The sequence below is a fragment of the Physeter macrocephalus genome, chromosome 6, assembly GCF_002837175.3.
Source record: "Physeter macrocephalus isolate SW-GA chromosome 6, ASM283717v5, whole genome shotgun sequence".
In the NCBI taxonomy this organism is placed as follows: Eukaryota; Metazoa; Chordata; class Mammalia; order Artiodactyla; family Physeteridae; genus Physeter; species Physeter macrocephalus.
The window spans coordinates 2605547-2628659 of NC_041219.1; the positions used below are offsets into that span (position 1 = coordinate 2605547).

Consider the following 23113-nt stretch of genomic DNA (forward strand, 5'->3'; position numbering starts at 1 on the left):
TACTTGCTGTAAAAAATTGAGGTTGCATATGCCCTTTTATTCAGCAATTCTGCTCCTAGGTATATTCCCTACCTATGCAAACTCTCATATCTATGCACACTGGGACACACACAGGGATGTACATATGGCAGTACTGATTGTGACAGTAAAAAAGGAGGAACCATATAAAATTCATTAACAGAAGAATGTATGAATAACTATGGTCGATTTACAAAACATAATTAATACACCAGTGGTTGTCAAACTTCTTGGTCTTGTGTTCTCTTTACACTCTTAGAAATTACAACATTTGTCATATCAGAAAGACAAATTTTTAAGTTTACCTGTCATTAAAAAAAATTAATTAATTACATGTCTACACAATTTTTATTAAAGAAACTACACTTCCCAAACCAAACAATAATTTACTGGATGAAAAATGGTATTGTTTTATATTTTTTAGATGTCAAATCTGCATTTGCTTATTTATATGGTCTCTAGTCACAATTCAGTACATTCTCCCTTTGGACCAACAATAACATTAATTAATAACAGCAGCTGACATTAATAAGCACTTAGTTTATATGATATATCCATCTCATTTAATCCTTATAACAGCCAATAAAGTAGGTGTTATTATTCCCATTATAAAGATAAGGTAAAAGACATAAGTAAGAAAGAATAAGTAACTTGCCAAAGGTCACATCACCAGTAAATTGCCTAGTAAGGATTCCAATTTAAATTCTCTTACCTATGATGCTATGTTAAACTTGAGTATAGCATTATGCAACTGGGTATTCAAAAATTAATTGATAGTGATGGAGTCAAATTTACATCTAAAACTCACCAAAGGCTAAATCTATATACTACTAATTTATTTCAGTTTAATAGTTTAATGCTTAGTGTTATGTGCTGAGTTGTATCCCCTGAAAATTCATATGACGAAGTCTGTCTCAGTCTGTTTGGGCAGCCAAAACAAAACACTAGAGACTGGGTGGTTTATAAACAACAGAAATTTATTTCTCACAGTTCTAGAGGCTGGGAAGTTTAGCAGCCATATTCGGTGTCTAGTTTAAAGGCCCTCTTCCTGGTTCATAGACTGTGTCTTTTCGCTGTCACCTCATGTGGCAGAAAGAGTAAGGGATCTCTGTGGGGTCTCTTTTATAAGAGCACTAATCCCATTCATGAAAACTCCACCCTCATGACCTAATAAGCACATCCCAAAAGCCCTACCTCCTCATACCATCACAAGTGGGCATTCGGTTTCAACAAATTATTTGGGGGGACACAAACATTAGGAGCACTGCAAAGTCCTAACTCCTAGTACCTCAGAATGTGACTGTATTTGGAGATAGAATCTTTATAAAGAGGTAATTAAAGTAAAATGAGGTCATTAGGATGGGCCCTAATCCAATATGACTGGTGTCCTTATAAGAAGAGGAAATTTGGACACAGACAAGTACAGAGAGAAGTCCACGTGAAGATGGAGATGACCATCTACTGGCCGAGAGAGACCTCAGAAGAAACCAACCCTGCTGACACCTTGACCTCAGACTTCTAACCTCCAAAACTGTAATAAAATAAATTTCTGTTTAAGCCACGTAGTCTTTGGTGCTTTGGTACTTTGTTATGACACCCTAGCAAACAAATGCAGTCAGGAATTTACCGAAGTTTCATTGGTCACTGGTATACTATAATTTTTAAATGTAACCTATACTTTAAAAAACTAATAATATTAAATTAAACTTTATGTCAAAATTAAAAATATTTTATTTTTAATATATCATTTTATAATGAAATGTCATTAACATTTTAATATAATTTTATTATAATACTGAATAATTCTCTGGAATTTATCTTCTATACTTTTTCCTTTCTAAATAAGATTAAAATCTAGTAAAAGGAGATTTATACTTTATAATATAGTACATGGCATACAAATAAAATCTTAAAAGTATTTAATAGTTAGTTATATCTCAAACTTTATTACTTAATAATCAGTTTCTATATACTGCTTTCAATCACTTTTTATTAACTGCTTCCAAAACCCGCAACAGGTGCAAGAATAGATTGATGATATCCAAGTAGAGGCTGATGGCAGCTAATACATACTCTTCAGGTGACAGCCTATGCATCAAGGAGTGTGTGTCATAGATGATGAATCCACAGAAAAGAAGGGCTCCTACAGCAGCCAAGACCAACTCCATTGTCTCACTGTAAAAAAATAACTATAGGCAAGAGATTAAAATAATAATTTTATATTAAAAAACAGCATTAAGAATACTTAAGTTACTTGCTCTTAAGTTACATATTCTACATATGTATTTAATAATTCTTACAACTTTGAATACAAATGTTAAAAATAGAAGAAGGCAAGGCAGGTCCACTACTGTTGTATGAAAGGGTGAATGGATGAACCAATGGATATTCTCCTTTTATTAAATTACCCACCTGACTTTGAACAGTAGCATTCCAAATATAAATAATTTAAAATATATTTCTTATTCAGAATTACATGTGCCATTGGAAGGTTAGCAGTTACAAGTGAGGGCCTCTTTCTATGTAATTTAACTCATTTGTTCATTCATCTTCCTTTCCATCAATAATACTGGCATAAGACCTTGATTTTTTAAAATATCATTTTAAAATCATTCCTACATACAAATGTTCCCAGATAATTATAACCAAGTGTCTGACCATAAGATGCTTCTTATAGCTTTTTGAGATTATTTATATTTCAAGTTACCATCCTAAAATAACTTACCCTCAAGATTCCTGACAAGCACAAAATCCACAAAGTAGCAAATAGTCTATAAAAACAAAATATTAATAATTTAGAATATTGTTCCTAACCAAAAAACTTTGTAAACCCATTCAACATTTTCTGAAGAAATAAATCCATCCTGATATTTGCCATAGAATAATTGAAATGTAAGAATTCTTTACTGTACAACGAATACTGTAGAACACCCAGAAATGGAAAGAACAGCTATCTATTCAACATTTGTTTTTATGGTGTACAAAACTAGTTAAGAGTATCATTTTTAAAGTTTTCAATTGGAACATAAATATTGATATAAGCCAAAAATCATTAGAAGTATTTTAATTCTTCTAGAGCTATAAAACTTCTAGAAAATCTATAAATGAACAAATGAAACAAAATTGCATTTTTTAACCAAATAATAACAAATTATTCTGTGAACACGCATATCCATTAGAGTGATTGGGATTAACAACAGTTTAGACACTGAAGAAGATTACTGAACTTGAAAACAGACACTAACCAGAATGAATCAGAGAAAAAAAGGCTAGGAAAAAAAAGTGAACAGAGCACCAGTGAACCATGGGACAACATCAAGAAGGTTAGCAAATATGTAGTTGGAGTCTCAACAGAGAGGAGAAAGAAGGGGAACACAAAAATGTTTGAAGAAATAATGGCCAAAAATGTTCCAAATTTGATTAAAACTTTACACTGACAGATCCAAGAAGCAGAAGAAACGTGAGAAAAACACAGCAAGGAATATCATAATCAGATTACTGAAAATGTTAATCAGATTACTGAAAATTATGAAGAAAATGTTAAAGGTAGCTAGGGGATAAAAGACATATTATGTAGAGGCACAAAGATAAAAAAGCAGACTTCTTGTCAGAACTACACAAGCCAGTGACATCTCTAGAGTACTGAAAGTAAGAAAAAACCCAAACCCAGAATTCTGCCCCAGCAAAAATTACTCTCAAAAACAGAAGTAAAATGAAGATTTTTTTGCAGACACACAAAAGCTGACACCAACAGACCAGCACTATAAGAAATGTTAAAAGGAAATCCCTTAGACAGAAATTTGGATGTACACAAAGAAATGGAGAACAACAGAAACAGTAAATATGTGGGTGAACATAAAAGGCTTTGTCTATATTTTAAATCTCTTAAAGATTTAAAAATGAAAGAGCAAAAATAATAATAATATATCATGAGGTTTATAACATGTGGAACTAAGTTATGGCAACAATAGCACAAAGGTAGAAGAGAAGCAACCTAAGTATACTGCGCATGAAATGGTATATTCTTGAAGGCAGACTATGATGATTTAAAGATGTATACTGTAAAACCTAAAGCAACCTCTATTTAAAAGAACTACAGCTGGGCTTCCCTGGTGGCGCAGTGGTTGAAAGTCCACCTGCCGATGCAGGGGACACGGGTTCGTGCCCCAGTCCGGGAAGATCCCTCATGCCGCGGAGCGGCTGGGCCTGAGAGCCGTGGCCGCTGAGCCTGCGCGTCCGGAGCCTGTGCTCTGCAACAGGCGAGGCCACAACAGTGGGAGGCCCGCGTACCGCAAAAAAAAAAAAAAAAAGAACTACAGCTAATAACTAATAAAGGAAATAAATGGAATTAAATAATCCAAAAGAAAAAGAGGAGAAAAGAAACAAAGTAACAAAGAATAGATAGGACAAACAGAAAGAAAACAAGTGGCAACAGAGTAGACTTAAGTCCAACCATATCAAAAATCACATTAAATATAAATGGTCTAAACAAGCCAATTAATAGCAGAGATGATCAGATTGGACAAAAAGTAAGATCCAACCATATGCTACCTGCGAGAAAACAATTTTAACTCTAAAGACACAAATAAGCTAAATATAAAAGGACGGAAAAAGATATACCATGCTAACACAATCAATAGAAAGCTGGGGTGGCTATCTTAACAAAGTAGATTTTAGGGCAAGAATATTACTAGAGATAACATGATGATAACGGGATCAAGAGGACATACAATCCTGAATATTTATGCATATAAAAACAAAGCTTCAAATAACATGAAGCAAAACTTACAGAACTAGTAGGAGAAACAAACCAAGCCATACTTGTAGTTGGAGATTTCAACAACACTTTCACATTAACTGATAGAATAAGGAGGCAGAAAATTAGTAAGCCTGCAGAAGACTTGAATAATGCTATCAAGCAACTTGACCTAACTGACATTTATTAAACACTCATCTAACAACAGCAAAATATACATTCTCCTCTAGTACACAAAGAACATTTACCAAGATATCATAAAATGAATCTCAATAAATGCCAAAAGACTGAAATCATATAAAATATGTTCTTTAACAACAGAATTAAATCAGAAATTAAACATACATAGTATTATAATCCACTCTGGTGAATCAAGGGCATAGTGAGATTCCAGCTCTCAGTTTTCTTGCTGGAATGGCCACAGAATTTCTTGGATACATCTGGTATACTTAAGTTAGACTGATGTATCTTGCCACCTCACCGTATAGATCCTTCAGGATTGAAAAGGACTCAGGACCTGCTTTTTCATACTTAAACCCTAGGGAAACTCCAAAGCTTCTGCACCAGGGAGTATGGGGAAGGTGGTATTTAAGAACTGTAAAGCAACTGAAATTTTACCTACTTGTAAGCTAGTAAGTTAGTCTGGCAGAATTTCATGGATGTTAAGTAGAAGACATGCGACTCTTAGGTCTGAGATGAAGAGTGGTTTACAACAATAGCAGTAGCTGAAGAACAGGCATAGGAGACAGGTGTTGTGGGAGTAAAGAAATGAAAGAAATAGAGGACAGAAGGTGAAGAAAATGAGACACTGATATTTAAGATTTCAGCAACGGAACAACCCCTAGTGATGACAATCACTACGATGTGATGTCTACGATGTGGACACGGCAGGAAGATGAAAGCTGCCAAAGTAGAAGAGGTCCAGAGATATCAAGAAGCTAAGGTGATGGATGGGCCTAAAATGCAGTTTGATGCTAACATCTTTAAAGCATGAGGGAGGCTTGACCAAAAAGGGAATGAGTAACAGTAATGAGCAAGAGTATGAAGCATATAGCCAGACAGCATAAACCTTAAAGCAATGAATGTCCAGCATGCTGAGGAATAATGAAAGGAGCATTAGGGGACTGAAACAGTTTTCAATACTAACCCCCCCATCCCAAACAACATAGGGTGGGGGGGAATGAGCAGCTAGAGAACAGTGTTCTCAGGGAGGAATCGAGTTTCAGCTGAGATAAGGAAGAAGAAAGAATTTATTCTGAAGAGGCTAAAATATAAGGAAGATATATAAGGAGTTCTAGAGACTATAGTAGAGTGGATGGGAGGAAGGGGTGCATATGGAGATTGGGATGGGAAGAAGAAGCAGAGAGAGAAACTACATATACATCATAAATCATATATAACATACAAATACATTTAAAAAATCCCCCCCAACATACATATAAGACAGGAAAGGAAAAAAAAAAGTTGCCTCTCCCTAAATCAAACTCCATTCTAATACAACTATAAGCATCCTGCACAATTGTCAGTGTTGGCTGACCAACTATATTTTATCCCCATAGAGACTTCTGGTAATCTGGATTACCAGAAAAAAAGGGGAAGGAAAGAAAATTTTGTAAAACTAGACCACTTGTAAATTTTTAGTGTTGTAACCGGAAAAAGAACAGAAAATGTTTGAGTGATTATGTGCCAACAGAAGGCCATTGTGAACTTAGGAAAGAGTCTATGCATTTTTACCAAGGTAAGGGCGATACAGTACCATTATCCTAGTATAAAAAGGATCATTCCCTATATTAATTAGTTTGAAGAATGATACAGGTTAATTTAGATGGATCAAAAAGATTTTAAAGTTCATGCAGACTTCTGGGTCACAATTACCTTGCTTTTGCCACAAAGATGTAGATGGTAACATTTATGCTAAGACAAAGATCTAAATAATTTAGGTAAATTTCATACCACTTATAAAGCATGCAAGCCTAGCCTCTCTAGAAGGCTTAAATTTTTTCTCATTTACTTCCCTTTCAATACGGGGGAAGCAAAAGACTCAAAGCCACTTTCCATCTCCTAGCATGCTCTGGGAGAGTAGGGCCTGGCCCTAGTACTCAAAGGGATGACCTCTCATTACCCTCCATTTTTAAAGTATCCAAAGCTAACAGTATAGAACTTCTCTCAAAACTAGGTAATACTAAATATACTTATCTATCATAACCATGATATATATATAACTTACCCTGCTCCAAATTTGCTGAAATCTCTCTTAGATTGTAGAGTACATACAGTCAAACCAAGAAATACTGCAGTAGTCAGTATAAAAGCTTGCAGAACAATATACACGTCATAGAAAGTAACTGTAAAATTACAAAACACTGATTTAAAATACATATAAACATACTCAATATAAAAGTTTTTTTCTAGTGGGAAGCAGCCACATAGCACAGGGAGATCAGCTCGGTGCTTTGTGACCACCCAGAGGGGTGGGATAGGGAGGGTGGGAGGGAGATGCAAGAGGGAGGAGATATGGGGATATATGTATATGTATAGCTGATTCACTTTGTTATAAAGCAGAAACTAACACACCATTGTAAAGCAATTATACCCCAATAAAGATGTTAAAAAAAAAAGTATTGGTTTCTTTGTACACTTGAAACTCATAAAATATTATAAATCAACTATACTTCAATTTTTTTAAAAAAAAATATTAGTGTATGGGAGGATGTAAAAAAAAAAAAAAGGTTTTTTTTTTTCTGTCATATAACAGAAATGCCTTATTTTGTCCTGTACTACTTGCTAATAAAAACAAGTATGGAAAGATTCCTTATTCAGTCTTCAATACTGGTACAGTAAAACCACACCCATAATGCAATAAACAGGCTCCAAAATATACAGCATAAGGGGTCACGTTATTATGAAGTTAAAGAAATGACTAGAGAGATATTACACAGCTACTTGGTTTAGGAGTTTGGGGGATATGGTGAAACGATTCTCACCCATTTCTGTCCCCACTGCAGTTTATCACCATAGTTGACAGTGGTGACTGTCAACTCTGGCTTAAGTATCAATAGGATATTCTATAACAACCTAATTGGGAAAAGAATTTGAAAAAGAATAGATACATGTATATGTATAACTGAATCACTTTGTTGTCCACCTGAAACTAACACAACATTGTTAATCAACTATACTCCAATATAAAATAAAAAGTTAAAAAAAAAAAAAAATATATATATATATATATATCAGTAGGGATGGTTCTGGGTCCTGCGGCTGGCTGGGAATTCCTAGGCAAGAAAAATATTGGGGCTGTCTGGGGCTGTCTGCCGTTTACCAACACCATAGGGAACAGAAACCAACCACTAATTGCTTTATATCCAAATCTGCATTATCTTGGAGTACATTATTGGGGGTTTACTGAATATATATCGAATTCCCTTCTGAAGTTTTAGAATGACCATCTGGATTTACTATGGCTATTGTAATACAACTGCTTAACATTTTAACAGAATACTAAATTATAACCTCTTTAAAGGAAATTAAGTACTTTGAACCCAAAACCATTTAAGTAATTTTTAATTTGAGGGGGATTATTCAGTTCTTTCTATTCCTAAATGCTAACTAATTGGACTTTCTCTACTTATGCCATTACAGGGTTAGGAAGATGAACAAAGAAAAGGTAAACCATGAAATCACTCTTGCTTCTCATTAGAAATTTCAGTGTAAGATTAGGTGGATTCCAATAACCCTGAAATAAATCTCTCCTACATCCCTTACAAATGGTGGGAGCCAGAGACGACAGAGATGGACTTGATAATAACATTAATAGTAAGTAACATTAATAGATAATAACACTAATAAGTAAATATTAATAATACTTCCTTTCTATGCTGAGAAATTTCAATCCTATTTTTTTTAGTTGTTATTATTATTTATTTATATTCTGATTCTTTTATAAAAGGAAGAAATGAATTACCAAAAAATAGACTCAATAAAACTGGCATAAAAAAGTTAAAAACAGTAATTAAAAAATAGGAAGAGATAAATATATTAACAATAAGGATCAACAATTTACTGTTATTGAGAGTAACAGTCAATTCTGATCTTTTTAGTATGCCAGATTAATCATTCTGAGTTAATCAGAATTTTTATTGTTAATAAATCACAAAACTTTTTACTTGAGGCATTACATAGAGTACATCAAGTAACTATAACAGATATTTCCTTTTAAATATATATTTAATACAAAACAGAAATGAACACTGTTTCTTGTAGTGCCATTTGATGAAATATGAGGATATAATATTAAAGTACAGTTCAATGCAGACAATTTGACATACTGAGCTTATGTGATGAAAGTACATGGCTCCAAACATGTTATCAGTTCTTCTAAGCTCCCTTTAAATAAGGGAAAAGATTAGCTATGGTTGTCTTATTTTCACAAATGGATAAACAAAATGAATATTGTTCTTATTCCTATTGTTTTCCTAATTCTTTTCCACTTCCTCTAAACTCAGTTAACTATATAAACATTTAATTTTTGCTTATATTTTAGGAATTCTTCATCCTATGCCATATTTTTTAATATGACATTCCATGATGGTAAGCTTTAGCCCCAAACACGTTTTTATCCAAAACATTTACCCACATTAAAAAGTTACTGTAACATATGGAAGCACAATTATGGCTTACCAACGAAGGCCACAGTCAGAGCTTCCAACAGCGTCTAAGAAAAAGAAACTGAAATTACACAGATGCATGTAAAATTTATACTATGTTATGTACATGTTCTAATTTCCAGGAGTTCAATGTGATTCCATATGCATTATCTCATTTTAGCTTCAGAGCAGCCTTGTGAAGTATATGGGACAGATAATAAGCCCACCATAATGAAAATGAGACCTCAATGTATTAAGTGAGAATATTCAGAATTCCTTTTTTTTTGGTTGTGCAGCACAGCTTGCAGGATCTTAGTTCCCTGACCAGGGACTGAACCCAGGCCACGGCAGTGAAAGTGCCAAGTCCTAACCACTGGATCGCCAGGGAACTCCTGTGAGAATATTTAGATTCTAACTGTGATCCCATTACTCCTGAACTCAACTAGATTTTTCATATCTGTAACAGGAAGATTCTAAAAGTAATATGGAAAATTCTATTTTTCTCACTCACTATAATGTAAATAAAAATGAAACTGCAAATCACATGCACATTTATAAAAACCTCACTACCTCACACAAACAAACACAGGAAGAATAAAATATTTAAGTAGTACTTTGGTGTGGCAGAGTCTTGAAACTGTCGCTGAATATTCATTTTTCTTTCCTCCTTAGTAACAGAATTTTTGCCTCAACACACAACTATTCAGATTAATCATTACATTTTTCAGCCTCCCTTGCAGCTAGATCTGGTCACAAGACTATATTCTAGTCAACAGAATGTGAGCAGAGAGGCATACAACTTCAAAAAGCAAAAAGGCTTGCTCTCTCCTTTCTCTTTTCATTTTTTTTAAATAAATGGATAGAATGTAGATATGGTGGTGAGCTATCTTATACCATGCAACACTTTAGAAATGTCTGAACCATAGCAGATGAATGGGCCCCTGAGAACTTCCCTAAACAGTCACTCAGATTTTTATATGAAAGAGAAGTAAAGCATCTTGTTTAAGCCATTGTTATTTTGTCATTGTTTAAGCCATGTCAAAAGTAGCTAAACTCATATCCTAAATAAGAGTTAGGGATATTGAGCTTCATCCTCTAGCTTCTCTTTCCCCTTAGTTACATATCTTTGTTTTATAGGCTTACTCTAGTTAGATTTTATCTGATAGAAGATTATCATAAAGGTAAAGCCTTGAATTTTTTTTTAAAACTCATTAATTTTGTTCTGTTACTGTAACATATGTATATGCATTCAATTAAATAAATAAATTTAAAACTCAGGAATAAATGTTAAAGGAACAGATATTGTCAAAGTACTCACAAATCCAAAAAGCAGGTACAGGTTAAGGGGATGCTTATGTCTGTTTAAAGTCAAGGCTAAAATCAAACCCAAAGATCCAAGGGCACACACCAAAATTAAGGCAGGACTGAAAGACAAAAAATTAAATCATTCTCAAGTTAAAAAATACTATAGTTTTATCCAATTTAATAAAATTTGTCTATGTATCTGTGAAAGTACAGGGAAAAAAAATCTGAAAGGATCTACACCAAACTATCAAAAGAAATTATTTTTCCATGGGGAAAATTTGAGGACTGTGAGATGGGGAGGAGCAGGAAGACAAAGAATCTTCCCCACAGGGACTTCCCTGGTGGCGCAGTGGTTAAGAATCTGCCTGCCAATGCAGGGGACACAGGTTCGAGCCCTGGTCTGGAAAGATCCCACATGCCTCAGAACAATAAGCCTGTGCACCACAACTACTGAGCCTGTGCTCTAGAGCCTGTGAGCCACAACTACTGAGCCCACGTGCCACAATTACTGAAGCCTGCAGGCTCCACAAGAGAAGCCACTGCAATGAGAAGCCCACACACTGCAACAAAGAGTAGCCCCCATGCGTCGCAACTAGAGAAAGTCTGTGAGCAGCAACAAAGACCCAACGCAGCCAAAAATAAATAAATAAAAATAAATTAATTAAAAAAAAAAAAGAAGAATCTTCCCCACAATGAATGGGGAAGACTTAGCCTTTTTACTTCATGAACTTCTAACATACTTGAATAATTTTTGCAATTAGCATACTGCCTTTTTTTTTTTTTTTTTTTTTTCCTTCCTCCGGTATGCGGGCCTCTCACTGTTGTGGCCTCTCCCGTTGCGGAGCACAGGCTCCAGACGCGCAGGCTCAGCGGCCAAGGCTCACGGGCCTAGCAGCTCCGCAGCATGTGGGATCTTCCCGGACCGGGGCACAAACCCATGTCCCCTGCATCGGCAGGCAGACTCTCAACCACTGTGCCACCAGGGGAGCCCTATACTGCTTTTTTAAACTAAAATACAATACATAAAAACTATTAAATAATAAACCAATTTTATACCTAACTACTTTTTTTAGGGTTATTTACTATATAGCTGTAATTGAAATTAAAGAACTTTACTCCAAATAGCAAACTAATAGTTCAAGATTCCCCTTTCGTAAAGGGAGAACAGAAATTATCTACTTCTAAGAAAATATTCATTCTCTACTTTTCCTTTCCTTTAATATAAAGAACCTATATTACTTTTAGCCATGGAAATAATTATTTTGGAGGTCAGATCTTAAACAAATTAGGGATGAATCATATGGAACTCCTTTGAAAACTTTTCAGTGAAATTTTCCTAGTTGTGAACCAACACTAAGGTAAGTTAAACTTTTTTTAAGTACCTTTACTTTTCAAGCACTGTCTTGGGCTTTGGGGACAGGGCATAAGTCTAATAAACACACAAAAAACTAAGACTTAAAAAAACTGCATACACAGTTAAAAATTCTTAATACTATTCCAGGAGATGAGGATTTAACCCTATGAAATTAAGCTAAAAAGTTTAGAGGTAAATACCATACTGTAGAACATTTTCCTTATCAAAACTTATTTACAAGTGTTAATAATGAACCTTTTTTACGTTCTAACCTTAAAAATTAATAGAAAAAAAAAAAACTAACTTTGCTCATATTATGTCCTTTCAGTGATATGCAATGTAACGGCTGAAAATGATTCAAAACCATGTCATTACCTTACCTTTCATGAACAAATGTCCGTATAGAATCAAAGTATAAAAAAAACGTGGATGTTGCTGTAGTTAAGAGAACTTGCAGAGAAAGGATGCTGTAGACTTTTCTTAGAAAGGCTGAAAGAGAAAAAAGTTACACATGACTATTTTCTTAAGCATTTATCAGAGAACAGCAAGATCAAATTTCTTTTTAGAAACATTAAATTGTTATATGAATTCTTTTTTAAATCTTAATCCAAATAACGCAATCTGTAACTAAAACTAAAAACAAAAACGCCTCCCCCCAAAATAAAATATTTTAAGTGATAACTATCCTCCAGGAAGCGTGAGCTTAAAAAAAATTAAGTTAATGGGCCAGAATACAAATGTTTTCATCAAAATAAAAAGAAAACATTAAATGCATATTTGTAAAACATACAACAAAGCAAAAGATTAAAAAGAACATTTTAAAGAACGAAGCTATGTTCAAACTGAAAAGCAGGAATAGAAAGCATATGGTTAGATATAAAATTTAAAAAGAAATCTTAATTTCCAAGCAATACAAATGTTTCCCCAAAATGAAATTCTCCATAAAAGGCAAACAATATTTAAACTTACTTTCACTCACCTATTTTTATTTCTCACTTCTAGTACCTTTACCTCTAGTTTCTATATAAGAAATTCTTACTTTCAACATATTACCAACATCCATATATCAACTCCAAGGCCTAATGATCTAAAAATACTTATTAACGTCTTCTGAGCTACAGATGACATAAATGATACAGTGAACACCCAACTCACCACCAGCTTAAGAAATAAAACATTAACAACAGTTCTCATCTCTCCTTAACAAACTGCTAATCATCTTTCAAGATTCACCCTTTCTCGGGACTTCCCTAGCGGTCCATTGGTTAAGACTCGGCACTTCCACTGCGGGGGGCCTGGGTTCGATCCCTGGTCAGGGAACTAGATCTGGCATGCCACAATTAAGAACCTGCATGCCACAACTAAAAGATCCCGCAGGCTGCAACTAAGACCCGACGCAGCCAAACAAATAAATAAATAAATGTAAAAAAAAAAAAAAAAAATTCAGCCTTTCTCAGTTCCCCAGTCTGAATTAATGTTCCTCCTCATGTTCCCAAGGGACCCTAAATATACTTCTAGTCACTTTATTTTATAGTGATAAGTCTACTTGTCTTTCACTATTAGACTATAAAGACTAAAAAGCTCCCTAATAATAGGATAATAATATTCATTTTTATACTCCTAGCACCCAGCCAAGGAGTTGGCACAGAATAAATACTCATTAAATTTTATTTGCTTTTAAATAAACTTATATTGAATTAATGAAAAGTGAATCTTGCCAGTCAGGGAAAAGGTCTTATTCTGAAACAAGAATGGATCCACATAACTTCTATAGAGTATTGTTCTTAGGCAAGAAAAACACTACTGAATGACTTTTACCCAACAAAAGATGTGATATTGTCTCTTGACTCTCATGACAAGGCGATTATGATAAATGTTCTCTTTGAAAAAAAATTCCTACCAAAGACCTGGTTCCTCAAGGAATGATGAAGTGCTTTGATGGCATGTCTGCCAAATATTGAGTAATAAAATAAATATTTTATAAGAATAAGGGAATTTTCATAAATACTAAAGATTTAATTCTTAAAGGCCCCGCAATTAAATCTTAATCAGTGTTTCCTTCTGGCACCCTTTCCAAAACATACAGTGAGTTTTTCCTCATGACTTAAACAGGTTTTAATGAACGTATATCGTAACCAGTGACTCACCGTCACAGTGAGAATCAGTCCTACTTTGGCCTAGGCAGAGGTAATCTTGAACAAAAAGGAGATAAATAGTGTTCATCTCCACAACTGATCTACAACTTACTTTCTTAAAAAGGCCCTGATGTCTGCAAGCTTTGGGAAGTCGTTTCTGCCTTTTTCACAAAAGCAAAGAATCTGCCATAGACAATGTTATTTGGGCTATGTTTCCGCATATTTAATTCTAAACCAAAGGTCAAACCATTATTCCCCCAAGGGATTTTCTGGACTGTAAAAAAATCATATTCTTTACTTTTGATACCCTACAATGTACCTTATGTAACTCAAACCCACTGCACATAATATATATTCTCAGTTAAGCAGTGAAAGTCAGTGTTAATCCTTAACATTTTATGGACCTGTTCTACAGTCAAAACAGGGTGTTTAATGTTTATTTGTATATGTGTGTGTGCACAAGTACATATGTGATAAAAGACTGGAAGAATACAAGTGAAGGTGTTAATAATGGTTTTCTTTGGGCAGTATGACTGAGGGTGATTTCCACGTTCAGTTCTTTGCTAATCTGTGTTTTTTTAATATATCACCAATAAATATTTATTACTTTTGTAATAGAAAAACATTTTAAAGAAACCTATGCAGGGGGCTTCGCTGGTGGTGCAGTGGTTAAGAATCCGCCTTCCAATGCAGGGGACACGGGTTCAAGCCCTGGTCCGAGAAGATCCCACATGCCGCAGAGCAAACTAAGCCCGTGTGCCACAACTACTGAGCTCACGCTCTAGGGCCCGCGAGCCACAACTACTGAGCCTGCGCTCTAGAGCCCACGAGCCATAACTACTGAAGCCCATGCACCTAGAGCCCGTGCTCCACAACAAGAGAAGCCACTGCAACGAGAAGCCCGCGCACCACAACGAAGAGTAGCCCCCGCTCGCCGCAACTAGAGAAAGCCCGCATGCAGCAACGAAGACCCAACGCAGCCAAAAATAAATTCCACGTTCAGTTCTTTGCTAATCTGTGTTTTTTTAATATATCACCAATAAATATTTATTACTTTTGTAATAGAAAAACATTTTAAAGAAACCTATGCAGGGGGCTTCGCTGGTGGTGCAGTGGTTAAGAATCCGCCTTCCAATGCAGGGGACACGGGTTCAAGCCCTGGTCCGAGAAGATCCCACATGCCGCAGAGCAAACTAAGCCCGTGTGCCACAACTACTGAGCTCACGCTCTAGGGCCCGCGAGCCACAACTACTGAGCCTGCGCTCTAGAGCCCACGAGCCATAACTACTGAAGCCCATGCACCTAGAGCCCGTGCTCCACAACAAGAGAAGCCACTGCAACGAGAAGCCCGCGCACCACAACGAAGAGTAGCCCCCGCTCGCCGCAACTAGAGAAAGCCCGCATGCAGCAACGAAGACCCAACGCAGCCAAAAATAAATCAAAAAAAAAATGAAACCTATGCTAAGCCAATAAATTCATCATAAAAATAATCCTTATGCAGATACTGTAGATCACAGCTTTTCTATACTCTTTAAAAATGAGAACTTAAATCTCACAAAAAGTAACACCTGACACCCATTTTGAATAACTAACATAAAAAGTGGCAAAAGATATACATACACAGCTCACAGGGAAAAATAAAAGATCTGATATGAAAAGAAAACAAGCCTAACAGCAATCTTTCAATTTCTTTCTTTCTTTTTTTTTTTTTTTTTTTTGTGAGTCCTAATTTCTCCCCTTCTACTTCTCTCCTTTCTACTCAAACTTAACAGGCTAAACCAGGAACTCTTCATTTCTACCCAATCTGTAACCAGCACCAACATCCCCCAAGCCAAAAACGTAGGAGTCATCTCTCATTCCCCTCCCTTTTCCCAATCCATCAACAACTACCATAGCTTCCACCTGCAAAGTCTACCACCTCTTTGGTCTCCTCTGCAGCCTCTCCAGTCAGTCTTATGATCTCTCACCTGGACTATTACAGCAGCCTTCTAATTGGTCTCTACGCTTTCACTGGTCCCACCTGTAGTCCCAACCATTCTCCACAGCTGTCAGCAATCTTTTTGTAAAGTAAGCCATATCACATGACTCCCTGCTTAACTACTTTTAACGGTTTCCCTTAAACTTAGAAAAAAATTTTGAAGATTTTATGGGGCCTACAGGCCCTACATGATATGGAACCTCTCTAACCTCATCTCATACTACTCTTCCTTTTCCTCACCATGCATTACCCTCACTAGCCACCTTTCTGTTCCCCAAACATGCCAAATCCTTCCTGCTTCTGGGCCTTTGCCCTTGCTGTTTCCTCTGCCTGAAATGCCCTTATCATTCTTTACATGAAATGATGGTTTAACTTTTGACACTCCCTTCAAGTGACTCACTTCTAACAAAAAGAATAAGGCAGAAGTGGCAGTCTGTATTATTTCTAAGTCATAAAAGGCAACACCTGTCAACTATACCTCAATAAAAAAAAATTTTAAGGCAATATGGCTACCTACTTGCTCTAGAGCAGTGTTATCAACCTTTTTTTGTCATTGCCCATCTAAGAAGCCTTCTGAACGTTTTTATCCTAATAGCCCTCCAATAAAATTTTAATGCCACAGGGACTTCCCTGGCAGTCCAGTGGTGAGGACTCCACACTTTCACTGCTGAGGGCCCAGGTTCAATCCCTGGTTGGGGAACTAGGATCCCAAAAGCCACGTGGCGTAGCCAAATTAAAAAAAAAAATTTAATGCCACAAATATACTGTACATGTGTTTATGTATCACAACTCTTTGGAAGGCTACAAGCCATTGAAATACCTGAGATTTTTTGCTCTCCACCTCAGGAACCAATTTTCACCCTCTTGGAGGCAATACTGTCCCCACTGAGAATGAACACTGTAGGAGAAGCCAGCTGCCAATGCTGTGAGAAATCTCAAGCAGCCCTCTGGAAAGATCCATGAGAAAGTGAGGTCTCCTGCCAACAGCCAGTGAGAAACTGAAGCCTTCTGCTAATAGTGATGTGAGTGTGCCTTCCTGCAAGCGTATCCTGCACCACCAGTCAGGACTTCAGATGACTGCAGCCTCAGCCAGCATCCTGATTACACCTATGACAAATCCTGAGCTAGAATCTCTCAGCTACCTGGCTCTTAGAAACTGATAATAAAGTTATTCAAGCCACTAAGTTTTGTGGTAATCTGTTACACAGCAATAAAGACTAATACAGATTTTGGTACCTGGAAGTGGGATGCTGCTGTACCAAAACCCTAAAATATGGAAGAGGCTTTGGAACCAGGTAGTGGGTAGAAGTGGGTAGGTCTTTGAGGTAAAAGCTCAAAGAGCCTTGAAGAAACTATAGAAGGATGACGCCTTTACGGAGGCTGTGGGTAAGGACTTAAAGAGAGGAAAATCTTATGGAAACTGGAGGAAACAGAATCCTTGTTATGTACTGGCAAAAAATTTAGCAACACTGTCACCTGTGGAAACATGGAAAGTAGAAGATGTGCCTAATGAAGTGGTGATCAAAGTAAGGAGATTTCCAGACAGAGCATGCACTTGCTGCCTTCTTGCTGCTCATACTAAAATGCAAGAGATGACACAGCATGTGATTATAAAATCCTTTGTTAGGGGTTTCCGTGGTGGCGCAGTGGTTGAGAGTCCGCCTGTCGATGCAGGGTACACAGGTTCGTGGCCCGATCTGGGAGGATGCCACATGCCGCGGAGCGGCTGGGCCCGTGAGCCATGGCCGCTGAGCCTGCGCGTCTGGAGTCTGTGCTCCGCAACTGGAGAGGCCACAACAGTGAGAGGCCCGCGTACCACACACACACACAAAAAAATCCTTTGTTAGAACCTCACAAAGGGACTTCCCTGGCAGTCCAGTGGTTAAGACTCTGCGCTTCCACTGCAGGGGGCATGAGTTCCAGCCCTGGTCAGGGTACTAAGATCCTGCACGCCGCGTGGAGCGGCCAAAAAGAAAACAAAACGAACCTCACAAATATCCAACACTGTACCTCAGAAAAAATCATTCAAACAATAGGGCTTCTGAGAGGCTTGAGGAAATAGTCACTCATCAGTCAAAACCAAAACTCACTCTAAGACATTTGGGTGTGGCTTTTATCTAATGGAGTGAACCTCAGTAAGAATCACAGGGGACCCACAAAGTTTTTTGAAGAATTTTATTGGCAAAAATACCACAAAATTATTATTGTCTTACCTTTGGATGTTGGGTGTGTGGATACAGGTAATTAAAAAATTCTTTAGTTCCACAGAGTCTGAGAGGAAGTGTACTCAGAGGAGCTATACTTAAGGAACCATAGCCAAGGAGCCTCATCCATACCTTTAGATGACAAGATTCTGAACTTTGAGCTGATGTTATAACAAGATAAGACTTTTGGAGGGTCTTAGCTTGCATGTGGAAGAAAGAAAAATAATTTGTAGCCAGAGGGAAATAAATATGCCTGTAAGTTCTCTGACACATCTTCAAAAGGTGCAGCCTAAATACCCTCCCCTTGAATGTGGACTGGACTTAGGAACTTGCTTCTAATAAATACAATAAGGAAGATGTGATGGTGTGTGGGACTGCCATGACTAGGTCATAAAAGACACTGTAGCTTCCTTGATCGTCTCTCATGGATTGCTTGCTCTTGAGGAAGCCAGCCACCATGCCCATGACACTCATGCAGCCTATGGAAATGTCATGTGGCAAAGAACTAAGCCCTCTGTCAACATCTGCATGAATGAGGTTTCCGAGAAGCAGATCCTCCAGACCAGTCAAGCCTTAGCTGATTGCAGTCCCAGCCCACATCTTGAGTGGACTCTCATGAGACATCCTGCGCCAGAGCCACCTAGCTAAACCTCTCCCAGATTCTTGACTCTCAGAAACTGTGTGAGGTAATAACTATGTGTTGTTTTAAGCATCTAAAATTTGGGGTAATTTTTTTTTTTTTTTTTTTTTTTGTGGTATGAGGGCCTCCCTCTGCTGTGGCCTCTCCCGTTGCGGAGGACAGGCTCCGGACGCGCAGGCTCAGCGGCCATGGCTCACGGGCCCAGCCGCTCCGCGGCATGTGGGATCCTCCCAGACCGGGGCGCGAACCCGGTTCCCCTGCATCGGCAGGCGGACGCGCAACCGCTGCGCCACCAGGGAAGCCCTGGGGTAATTTTTAATAAAGCAATAGCTAATACACCTGGCTAGCTCCTTCCAATACAACACAACTGCCATCTCCTTTAAGAGTTCTTTTCCTGGCCATTCCTGAACTAAAATTGCTGCTATTCTAGACCCTAGTGTCTACTCCATCACTGTTTCTTTTCTTCAGAGAACTTATCACTGTTAGTAGTCTATCTGTTTGCTTGACTCTTTAGGGTCTATCTCCCCTACTCCTCCACCCAAATAACAACTCTAGAGAACTGAAACATTATCTGGTTACTGTTATATCCCTAATATTGGTAGTGAGCCCAATAAAGTTGCGTAAACAAAGAAAAACGCTCACCTTCACTCACCTAGCTAAAGAAATGTAGATTAAAACAAGATAACATGTTTTACCCACAACAAGAGTCAGTAAACTACAGCTAAGGGGCAAACCCAGCACATCACCTGACTTTGTAGACGTTACTGGGCACAGTCACACTGTCATGTGTGTGTCCTCTATAGCTGCTCTTGCACCACGATGGCAGAGCTGTGCCACAGTGTCCTTAGAACCCACAAAGCTGAAAATATTTACCATTTGGCCCTTTGTAGAAAATATTTGCCAACCCCTGATCTACCAGATTGCCAGATACTAAAAAGTTTGATGATCTCAGTGTTGGTGAGGGTGCAATAATAGAAGTAATACAATGGAAAATTGTATTTTCCTGATATGCAAATAATACAATGGAAAATTATTCAGCCTTAAAAAGGAAACTCTGACACATGCTATAAAATGAACACACCCTGAAAATATGCTAATTGAAATATACTAGTCACAAAAAGACAAATACTGATGATTCCACTTATATGAAGTTATCTAGAGTGGTCAAATTCATAAAACAAAAAAGTAGAGTGGTGGGGCTTGGGAGAGGGGAAAGTGGCAAGTTGTTTGATGGGTACAGAGTTTCAGTTTTGCAAGATGAAAAAGTTCTGGTGATTAGTTGCAGAACAATGTGAATATATTTAATACTACACACTGAACTGTACACTTAAAAATGGTTAAGATGGTAAATTTTTAATGTTGCATGTATTTTACCACAATTAAAAAAATTTTCTTATGAAAAAAAACTGAGTTCTATTGCCAAAATAGTTCCAAAATTCACTTCCAGAAATACAGATCAAGATTTCTTAGCGCATGAGCGCTTCATAAGTCCTCTCCCAGAACAAGTTACAGCTGCCGGATAGGATGAAAATCTGCTGCAGCTTCTGTGATCAATTGGCTGAACTAAGGCGGACAATGAATTCCACTTACATGAAGCTGAGCATTTTAAATTCAAAATAATTTCTACCCGCTGGATATTACATAATAACTTATAACTAACATGGCATTTTGATTGACCTAGGAAACTTCCATTTCCAGCAAGTGCCTCAATAATACTCACACCTATGTTCAGTTTTAGGTTCTGCAGAGAGAAAACAGTAAACGAGATAGATACGGTCCCTGCCCTCACAGTTCTTACAATCCAGCAAAGAAGACAAGGACATGGAACCTGGAAACAAGTTCACACCCCCTAAACCAAAAACATCCAAGCAGATAACTCCATTCACGTGTACGTCACGCTGATAACATAATAAACTTATTTTAACCGAAAAAATAACCCTAGGTTTCTCTTAACTGAAAGATGCCAAATTCAGGCTACTGAGGTTTTCAACTGTCCCCTTCTCCACCGAAGACAGGGTTTAAGGCACGATGGGTTCAGGTTTCTGAGCGCACAGCTGGGGGACCACCTCCTCTCCCTCTGAGCCCCTGCGGAGAGAGAACGCTCTTCCTCCGAGCCAGCGGGGCCGGCAGGAGAAAGGAAGGCTGCCCTCTGAACCCCAGGACACCGGCGCTCTCCTCCGAGCCCGGCCGGTGAGGATGCTCGCCTCAGAGGCCGGCGGCCGGGACGGGCCCGGCGACGTACCCATTCGGATGTGCACGTTGGCGGAGGCCACGCAGCTGCCATAGTTGAAGTCGTCCTCGATGGAGGAGCAGGGGTAGCGGGAGTCAGGGTCCGCCATGTTCGAAACACACACCCAGCCACCTTTCCGACCTGAGACAACGCCCGCACAACGTCCTCCAAGCCACTTCCGGAGGAAGCGATCCAGCCCCAACTAGCCGAGCGGCTGCGGCCGAGCCAAGCCCCAACTAATCGATGATCTTGCCTCAAAACTTCAGTTACGCTGAGAACAAGGAGATGGCTTCAGATGAAGGTGGGAGAGAAAACGAGTTACATTCTCGGCGTCATCTGAAGTGAAGGTTTTCTCAGATTTTCCTCCACAAGCTTCTTAAACCTTCAGACCTGGAGAGTTGCTAAAAGTGATAAAAGCGAAGTCCCATTCATCCTTCCTTTCAACAAATACCCATCTCATTCATATACTCTGTCAATAATCACATTAGGGAGACACTTTTAATTATTTTTATTGCAGTATAGCTGATTTTATTTACACTATTTTTAATAATAACAATCCCTAAAATTACTGAGCACTTTCTATAAACCAGGCTTTCTTAATGAGATAATGCTTAATCCTGGAAGACAAGTCGGAGCCAACCAGGGAAGAGTGGAGTGATGTAGGTAGGTTCTCAAGGGACCAACATCTGCAAAGCGGCGGGGAGCAGGGAGCAGGCAGCAAAGCTCAGTTTGAGTAGGGCACAGATGGCAAAGTATGAGGCTGAATAGATAAAGGCCAGATCACTGTCTGCCAAATGTAGAATAAATTGTAGAGTCATGACCACAGCCTGGGAAGAAGGGATGTTGCTGTACTAATAAAAGAAATGATGGTGGCAAACACGATGGATCACAGTGAATATTCATGGTATTGTTGTCATTCCAGTACAAAGATGAGGTGTAGATATACACAGAGTAATATAATCCCAGGATCCCTTGGAATTTTTATGACGCATTTACTTTGATACACCCATATTTGCCAACCTCACTTTAACCATAACACTGAAAAGACTCAGCAAGTAGAACTCAGAATAGCGGTGGAACGGTCTATTCTGAAACGAAATCCTTAAACCTGATGTTATTGGAAGCTTTGGCTAAAGAACTAAACTCAGGGCTTCCCTGGTGGTGCAGTGGTTAAGAATCCGCCTGCCAATGCAGGGGACACAGGTTCGAGCCCTGCTCCGGGAAGATCCCACATGCTGCAGAGCAACTAAGCCCGTGCGCCACAACTACTGAGCCTGCGCTCTAGAACCCGTGAGCCACAACTACTGAGCCCGCATGCCACAAATACTGAAGCCCGCGTGCCTAGAGCCCGTGCTCCACAACAAGAGAAGCCACTGCAATGAGAAGCCCACGCACCTCAGAGAAGAGTAGCCCCCACTCACCACAACTAGAAGAAAACCCACACACAGCAATGCAGCCAAAAATAAATAAAATAAATAAAACGAAAAAAAAGAACTAACCTCATTTCCATAAAGACAAGCAAAAAAAACTTACCTTTTATGATTTTACAGGCATTTCAAAAACACATTACTCATCATAATAGGATTTATTATATAGAACTAACCAGAGTTGGATTGGGAACTCACCATCTTTTTTGTTTTTTAATGTCATACTCTTTTGCTTTTTTTTTTAATTTTTATATATTTTATTTATTTTTTATTTTTGGCTGTGTTGAGTCTTTGTTGCTGCGCTCCGGCTTTTCTCTAGTTGTGGCGAGTGGGGGCTACTTTTCGTTGCGGTGCACAGGCTTATTGCGGTGGCTTCTCCTGTTGCGGAGCATGGGTTCTAGGCACGCGGGCTTCAGTAGT

The 23113-nt window shown here is 38.0% G+C and overlaps 1 protein-coding gene across 1 annotated transcript; it reads right to left on the reverse strand.

Moving 5' to 3' along the window:
* Positions 1-449: 449 nt before the first annotated feature.
* Positions 450-21452, reverse strand: TMBIM4 (transmembrane BAX inhibitor motif containing 4). The gene is made up of 7 exons (XM_007126268.4): positions 21279-21452; positions 12460-12568; positions 10739-10844; positions 9455-9488; positions 7002-7119; positions 2744-2789; positions 450-2207 (listed from the first exon to the last, which is right to left on the reverse strand). Exons 1-7 carry the CDS (start codon positions 21373-21375, stop codon positions 2001-2003), a joined length of 717 nt encoding a protein of 238 aa, XP_007126330.1. The 5' UTR covers positions 21376-21452; the 3' UTR covers positions 450-2000.
* Between the last annotated feature and the right edge of the window lie 1661 nt (positions 21453-23113).

What these genes read in the sequence shown, in the direction of transcription:
- TMBIM4 (XM_007126268.4), bottom strand. Translation starts at nt 21,375, where the DNA reads ATGGCGGACCCTGACTCCCGCTACCCCTGCTCCTCCATCGAGGACGAC. An exon ending in CAACGTGCACATCCGAATGG is followed by an intron (nt 12,569 to 21,278) that starts GTACGTCGCCGG and finishes TTTCTCTTTCAG; the next exon opens with CCTTTCTAAGAAAAGTCTAC. An exon ending in GCTTGTCAGGAATCTTGAGG is followed by an intron (nt 2,208 to 2,743) that starts GTAAGTTATTTT and finishes TCTTGCCTATAG; the next exon opens with TTATTTTTTTACAGTGAGAC.